General features: G+C 40.2%; 1 protein-coding gene across 1 annotated transcript in view; it reads left to right on the forward strand.

The window, feature by feature from the left end:
- The window catches only part of LOC112916849 (uncharacterized), a 45,984-nt gene extending 38,433 nt beyond the window's left edge, over positions 1-7,551 (forward strand). Inside the window, exons 13-15 of the mRNA XM_072718826.1 lie at positions 2,810-2,915; positions 3,413-3,499; positions 6,138-7,551. Of these exons, the coding sequence (XP_072574927.1) occupies positions 2,810-2,915; positions 3,413-3,499; positions 6,138-7,408 (1,464 nt within the window). The 3' untranslated portion in view covers positions 7,409-7,551. The remainder of the gene's footprint in view (positions 1-2,809; positions 2,916-3,412; positions 3,500-6,137) is intronic.
- Positions 7,552-8,607: the final 1,056 nt, after the last annotated feature.

Raw genomic sequence — 8,607 nt, forward strand, 5'->3', positions numbered from 1 at the left:
TGCATGGAACCTGCTCCTCCCTCTGCTTGTGTCTTTGCCCCCCCCCACCCCCCCGTGTCTCTCATGAATAAATAAATAAAATCTTTAAAAAAAAAAAAAAGAAAAGAAAAGGCCTTGGAAAAGGCTTTCTATCCTCTAGAGTATTTGGGGAAAAAAATACTGGGATAAAAGCTGTACTTTGGAAAGTAAGAGAGAGTAGATAATTAGAGAATAGAATACAGGATTATTCTAAGAGAGAGAAACTTAGTTTTTGGCAAAAAGCAAGTTGGAGGTCTTCAAGGGGTATGTGTGTCACTGTAGGGCGAGCTGGAATGTGGTAAGGGAACCTTAGGTGTGTTGTAGCCAGAGTGCAGGAAAACCTACACAAGATCGTATTCCAAAGGTAAATAAAGCCCCAGGGAAGTGTAGAGGCCCAGCAAGATGAAAAATTCCTTTCTCTGATTGAAGGGAAATTAGTCAAGATGCTTCTGTAGGATCTGTCCTTAGACTCTAGGGGAATGGCATACTCTCTAGTAAAGGCAATGGGACTATTTGACACCTTCAGACCTGCCTCACAGTGCATAGGTTTGAAACGCTGGGGGTTCTGATTGGAAGTTGTAGATCTCTTTCAGAGGAAAGGGGAGAGAAAGTCAGTAGCCTCCACTGGACAGTTTCTGGTTGGTCTTTCTGTGTCTTCCAGGCCTAGCACATGCACACTGAGCAGCAGCTCCATAAACAAGTTTGATTGCTGGGGTTTTCTCAGGGAACTAAAGTCTGAAAGGAACTGCCAGTCTGTTACTAAAAGCATTATTTGTAAAGAGAGGAGACTGTACATATTGCATTGCTGTGTTGATTACTCCTGAGGCATATGGTCTTAAGGGACCATGAACTTAAATAAAAAGGGTAGTGATTTCATACTTCAAGTATTAAAATGAAGTGTTAACGTATGTGGAATTTAAGATACAAAACAGGAGCATAGGGGAAGGGAGGGAAAAATAAAACAATACAAAATTAGAGAGGGAGACAAACTGTAAGAGACTCTTAATCCTAGGAAACAAACTGAGGGTTGCTGGAGGAGAGGAGGATGGAGTAACGGGGTGATGGACATTAAGGAGGGCATGTGATATAATGAGTACTGGGTATTGTATAAGGCTGATGACTCCCTAAACTCTACCTCTGAACTAATAATATATGTTAACTAATTGAATTTAAATTAATAAAAGATCCAACATAAAAAAATATTTAATTATTTTGAGCAGGGAATTTTCCAAGTAGGTAGTTCTCTTAACTTTATTTTATTATGTGAATTGTTTTACCATTTGGAGGGCTGTATCATAAACACTAGAATGCTGACTACAAATAGAATGACCCAGGATATTCATACGTATGTTCAGGGAGCAATGGCAAAAGTGGAGACTCAAAGAGAAACTAGACTGTTTATTTGCTAGCATCTTGGGGATTGGTCTGTTTTAATGTATCACAATTTATGTTGTACAGTACTTTTTTTGTATAGAATTAGAAAAATTGTTAGACATCTGTCTTATCAGCTAGACATCTGTCTTATCAGCAGTAATTAGATTCAGCTACAGATTCAGAGGAGCATTACCCACTCTGCTCCCTTGCCTTGCATTTTAGTAGATAATCTGAACTTTGTACCTGTCACATAGACCCAGGTTAGGCTTGTACCCCTGCAATAACTGATAGCCTTCTCTTCCCTTCCCCACATCTATTCTCATGCACACTTTTACAGAACACCCTGTTTAAACTTATTCCTACTAATTCTTTTTCTCATGTTCATTCATCTGTTTGAGAAATACTTAACAGTGTTCCTGCTCTGTGCCAGATAACTAGGGTTGCTTCAGTGAGCAGAATTAGACCTAGCCTCTGCTGTCATGATGCTTACCATATAATAGGAGAGATGGGCATTAATCACAAAGTCCCTTCAGTGTATGCACAACCCAAGAGAAATGGAACATGGTGCTATAACTCAGAGAGCCAGGAAAGGTTTTCCTGAGGAGGTAACACCTGAGCTGAGATCTGAAGTGTGAGTCAGATTAAAAAAGCTAAAAGGATGGGGCAAAGGGAGAGCATTCAGGAACAGAAAGCAGCATGTATAAAGGGGTAAAAGGGAATGTGGCACAAACTTCAAGCAGCAGAAAGGCAGCCACCCATTGGAACGCAGGGAATGTGGAAGGAAGAGTGTATGGTATAGGGTAGAGAGGAGAGGGAATAGCAGGTGAAGAGAGGGGTGGGTGTCAGGCTGATCAGGGCCATTATGAGAAAGCAAGAACACTCTGGGAACTTTTATAATTTGGGCTTGAGATACTGTTTTATAAATAAATCTACATTTGGTGACATGTACAGCAAACATCTTAATTTTTCATTTATATGGAACTGCTTTTATTCTCAAAGGAATACTAGAGAGAAAAATATTTCATATTTCTTGAACTCCTTATATTTTAAAACCATACCACAAAGAAAATAGTTCATAATTATATTTTCTCCCTTCCCCATGTCTAAAAGGTAAGTATTTTTGTAGTTCTATAATTTAATTTATTAATATATAAACTAGTAACTTGGTACCTTCATGTTTTATAGTGAAGGTTCCTTCCTACTTGCAGGTTACATGCAGTTCTCATGCATGGAGGCAAGAAGCGAGTCTGGCTACAGATATGCCAGAGAATCTTACTGTTGGAAGGGACGGTAGAGGTCATTTTGTCTAATGTCCTCCTGTCCTTCCTGTCTTCCTTCTCTTATGCTCTCAGTTTGAGTCCTTCTCAGAGGCTCCTGGAAGATCCCTTGGTGAGCACTGGTGTGTTTGGTTTTTCAGGAGTCATTGGTGATCAGGGACATGGCTGAGGCTCTCACCCAGTGGGGGCAGCTGAACCCTCCTCAGGGAGATGTGCCTAAGAAGCATAGGAATCTGGTCTTGCTGGGTAAGGATGGCTTCCTCCCCTCCTTTGAACTTACCCAGTGTGATACTTTTGCTTTCTCAGTTCCTGGGAGCTCTGAGAATCAAAGATTCTTAATCACTTTGTAAGTCCTGAGACACGCAATGTCTACTTTTGTTTCTGGATAAATACCTAACTCTCCCAGAGTTAGAGACAGACACCTTTTGAGTGTATTTTTCTAGGCGGCAACATCCTTATTCTCTACTCCCTGACTAAGGATGTTGAGACAAAGTTCTAGTGAAGACACCTCTTGAGAAATGGGTGCTTATTGTTTAAATAGAGAGAGGTAATAAACAAGTGACTTAGTTATTCTGCTCAAATAGACCCCATATCTATGTTCCTACCTGCTTCTGAGCACTTCTGAGGGAGAAATCTAGAATCGACCTCTCTCTTTCTTTCTCTTATACTGTCTTCCCTAATGACCAAGGAAATAACCCTGAATAAGCTCTTTACCAAACTAATTTTTCTTTTCCCATGAACAGGGCTTCCAATTTCCAAGCCTGATGTAATCTCTAAGTTGGAGTGTGGGGAGGAACTACAGAGAGAAGTCTCAAAAGCAACTCATTCAGGTGAGTGATGATGTAAAACCCAGGTGGTCAGTAGGCATCAAATGGGTCAAAACATCTTTGAAGTGCTTGTGGAGGAGCCTTTCCAGATTTCACAAGACCTATGGAAAATTTAAAGTGAAGTCCCTTTCTCCCGTGTCACACTCCAGCTCTGTGGATGATTATCTGTTATAAATTCATACTTTAAAAAAATTTTTTTAGAAAGTAAATACTTTCTACCCTTTCAAACCAGTTCTTTTTTCCAAATAAGGTAAAATGAAATCAACATTTCAGTATTTGTTAATAATATGCTTGGGTGTTAGGCTCTAAAACCAGGCTTTTTCATATATGTTATTTTATCTCTGTAGGATAATGTGACTTTTTGTCTCAGACCAATGACTAAAAATTGGTCTCTGAATTTCCCCTGCCTTCCTCTTTATCTAAGCAGAGGTAGCATAGAATAGTGGTTGAATGCAGACTTTGGAACCAGTCTGTGTTCAAAGCCAATCTCAACTACATCCTAGCTCTGTGAGCTTTAACCAGTGAATGTTCCTCTCTGTGACTTAAATTCCCCAACTGTAAAATGGGGATAATGATAGCACTTAACTCATGGGGTTGCTGTGAAGATCAAATTAAATAATCCGAGAGAAATGCTTAGAATGGTATCTGGCCAAATGCTAAGCAAGTGGTAACTATTGATTAGGTCCTGGTAACTTCTTTTGAAAGATATTATAAATTTGACCTGATCATTTCTATCAAACTGGTTAGACTACCTGCTAATTATACTTTCCTTAGTCTTAACGTTGTCTAAATGAGGCAGCATACCACTACTAGATTCCCCACTCTGCCAGTCTGTAGTCCTCTACCTGCTTTCAAGGCTTTTGTTACTACCTGCCTAACCACTTCACTTTATTCTCCAGCTTGAACCCTTAACACCAGATAGGTAGTCTCTTACTTTCCTTCATTAACTGTGTGTTCTCCATGAATTTTGGGGAATTTAATTCCTCCATTCCCCTTAGCTGAAAGTCTTTTGCCTTTAACTTCTTTCTACCCATTTCCCCTTTAAAATCTGAGGCACTTCCCTGATTATGATAGGTAGTTGAGAACGTTATATTGTACTGATTTATTTCATGTAGAGTCATGGTTAGAATGGATGATTTTTTTATTAAGCTTTTATATATTTGAGAGAGAAAAAGCATGAGTGAGGGTGAAGGGTAGAGGGAGAAGGACAAGCAGACTCCTTGCTAAGCAGGGAACCCAATGTGGGGCTCCATCCCAGGACCCTGGGATCATGACATGAGCTGAAGACAGACACTTAACTGACTGAGCTACCCAGGTGCTCCTGGAATGGGTATTAAAGAATGTTTAAGTTTGGAAATATTTAAACATTTTTTAGCATTTTTAGCTTTTCTCCCAAAATTCTCACTAGGAAACCTAGGATTTAGGACAGGTATCCTGACAGGTTGGGAACCAATCTGAGCATATAGGGACTTGACCTTCTTCTCCCTATATGCTGCTCTTTTGTTTTAAAACTTCGTTCTGTTTAACTCTTTAAAGTTTGTTAGGTATGGGGGAATCAGAGGTGATCAGTTGCTTCCTTTTTTTATATTTTATTTTTTATCCTTTTTAAAGATTTATTTATTTGAGAGAGAGAGAGAGAGCAGAAGTTCAAGGGGCAGAGGAGAGGGAGAGAGAATCCCAAGCAGACTCCATGCTCAGACCAATGTACTCAATCAGAGTACAGAGCCTGAGAGCCTGGAGCTCAGTCTCAACAACCCTGAGACCATGACCTGAGCCAAAAGCAAGAGTCAGATGCTTAACTGACTGAGCTACCCAGATTACTCACTCACAAAGCTTCTTAATCACTAAGCTTTATGATGATGTGAATTTTCTGATCTGCTCTACTCTGAATACTAGCTTAGAGAATACGTGTCTCGAGATGCCTGGGTGGCTCAGTGGTTGTGCATCTGCCTTCAGCACAGGTCATAATCCCAGAGTCCTGGGATTGAATCTCTCATCAGGCGCCTTGTATGGAGCCTGCTTCTCCTGTCTCTGCCTCTCTCTGTGTTTCTCATGAATAAATTAAAATAATAAAAAAAAAAAAGAATCTGTGTCTCATCTTGAGACAATGGAACCAATAGAAATTTTCATTTAAGAGTGATGGTTTTGAAGGTGAGTCTGTTAGCAGTGATTGGGAAACCCTGAGATAGGGAAAGACTGATGGCAAGGAGCTCAACTAACAGTGGTCATTCTCAAGACCTGAAGTGCAGAGGCTCCAGTGAGGGGGCAAGAGTGGGCCATCCCTGAAAGGCTACCTTTTTCTGTCTCTGCAGGTTTTTAAATCTCATCTGCCATTTTCCCTCATGACCTCTGCTTAGTCTTATTCTCTGTTATTCTTCCTCATCTCCTACCCTCCTGCATAGAAGAGTGTTGAGTGCCTGCTCACTCTTCCCCTTTTGTGCAGTTGCACTTCTTTGCCAACTCATCTTTCTTTTCTCAAGTTCTCTCAAGATTGCAAAGCTGTTTTTGAGAGCTTTCAAGTTCCTGTGTTCCTTATAAGCATTTTTCATTTGTTTGGTTTTCATTATTTTCTTACCACAGCAATTATTTTTCTACATGTCCCATGTAGGACATGATACATGTGTACTTTTGTTTCTTTTAGACTGGGAGACAAGACCAGAAAGCCAAGAGCTAACTCCAGAGCAGGATATTTCTGAAGAAGAATCAGCCCCTGCGGTGTTAATAGAAAGATTTCCAAAGGAAAGTTCCAGTGAATGTGAGGATTCTTTAGAGAGTCAGCAGGAAAACCATGAAAAGCATTTAATACAGGAGGTTGTCACTCAGAAGAAATCTTCTAGGGAGAGAAGTTACCAGTGTGATGAATTTGGGAGAAGTTTTAGTCAGAGGTCATTACTTACTCAGCAGCAAGGAGAGAGACTACATAACTGCGATTTGTTTAAAAAGAACTTAAAACAAAATTCAGATCTAATGAAGCACGAGAAAATTTGTGCAGAGAAGAAACCTTGGAAATGTAATGAGTGTGAGAAAGCCTTTAGTTACTACTCTGCTTTTGTCTTGCATCAGAGAATTCACACAGGAGAAAAGCCCTACGAATGTAACGAATGTGGTAAAGCTTTTAGCCAGAGCATACATCTTACTCTACACCAGAGAATTCATACCGGAGAGAAACCCTACGAATGTCATGAATGTGGAAAAGCCTTCAGTCACCGCTCTGCCCTTATTCGGCATCATATCATCCATACTGGAGAGAAGCCCTATGAATGCAATGAATGTGGGAAGGCCTTTAATCAGAGCTCATACCTCACTCAACATCAGCGAATTCATACTGGAGAGAAACCTTATGAGTGTAATGAATGTGGGAAGGCCTTTAGCCAAAGCACATTCCTTACCCAGCATCAGGTCATTCACACTGGAGAGAAACCCTATAAGTGTAATGAATGTGGGAAAGCCTTTAGTGATCGATCAGGCCTTATTCAGCACCAGAGAACTCATACTGGGGAGAGGCCTTATGAGTGTAATGAGTGTGGGAAAGCCTTTGGCTACTGTTCAGCCCTGACTCAACACCAGAGAACTCACACTGGGGAGAAACCCTATAAATGCAATGATTGTGCCAAAGCCTTCAGTGACCGCTCAGCCCTTATTCGTCATCAGAGAACACACACTGGAGAGAAACCATACAAGTGTAAGGACTGTGGAAAAGCTTTCAGCCAGAGCTCATCTCTTACAAAGCATCAGAAAACTCACACTGGAGAAAAGCCCTATAAGTGTAAGGAATGTGGAAAAGCTTTCAGCCAGAGTTCATCCCTTTCTCAACATCAGAAAACTCATGCTGGAGGGAAAACCAAAGAATATGGAAAAGCCTTTAGTGAGCATTCAGCATTTGGCCAGCAAAAGAGAATTCATACTGGATAAAGGCTATGTAAATGTGGTACATTCAGAACATATTTATTTAACAATCACTAAGCGTGTGAGGGCTACAAAAGAATTTCAGAATGTGTTACTAAAAAAGATATTAGTTGAGAAGTCATTGCCGATACAGGACATAGCTTACTTAGAATGTGAAGGAGGGGTTTTACATTTTTTCAGTGCAGCAGAGGACTTTGAATTTCCCTGGGGAAAGAGGAAGATTATTTCCAGCACCCTAAAGTATATGAAAGCTTCCAAATCCTTGTGAGAGAAATAGGGTGTGTGATGATGGAAAGAAGACATCTTGTCTGGGTTGGGTAGTCTCTTAATGCTAAGGAAATGAAGGTTGAAAGAAATGAGGGGTTCTTGAGGGAAATTGCAGAGGCAGAAATAAAAGATTGAGAATTCATGATGAGTTTGTCCAGGGTTGGGAGTGGAGGTGGAAGGGAAGGTGTCCTTAGTCTTAAGTCCAAGATGCTTAGGAGATAGGTGGAAAGGACCAAGAAAAAGAACTGGGAGAGTGAACTCAAGAGATGTTGATTGAGATAACTGCTCAAATGAGTGCTCCCAACTAGGGAAAATAGTAGACTTTTTAGTTGGTCAGGTACAAAGTCTCCACCCTGAAGCCAAGGAATGTTGGCCTGGCAGTCTGCTTCTGCACTTTTTGTCTTGGAGACCTTGCTTACTGATTCCCAGCCTGCTAAGAATCCTGTTTAACTCCAGGGGTCAAGACTGACAGCCTACAAAGAGAACGCATAGAAGAGACCTTTGATGTTCTCAGTCTCATTTTAAGCTAGGTTACCTGAAAATGTGCTTATTTATAAAGATTTTACCTCAAATCGTATATAGTTTGTACTTAGATTTATTCATAACCACAGTAAAATTAAGTTGTAGACCTGAGTTGACACCACACATTGGATTGTGAAAGATGTGAAAAGACTTTGAAATACTTACTTTTCACCATCTTTCTCTTGGGTAGAGGCACATGACAGCCTTGTATATATATATTTTTTTCATTGAGACTTCAAAGGTTGTTGTTGCACACATTTTGTGGATCATGTTTTTAGTTTTCACAAGTTTGACGATGTGTCTGGATATGGATTTCTTTGAGTTTATCCTGTTTTCTCAGCTTCTTCAATCTGTAGGTTTATGTGTTTTGCCATATTTGGGCAATTTTTAGCCATTATTTCTTTGAACATATTCTC

This window comes from Vulpes vulpes, chromosome 8 (assembly GCF_048418805.1).
Source record: "Vulpes vulpes isolate BD-2025 chromosome 8, VulVul3, whole genome shotgun sequence".
Lineage (NCBI taxonomy): Eukaryota > Metazoa > Chordata > Mammalia > Carnivora > Canidae > Vulpes > Vulpes vulpes.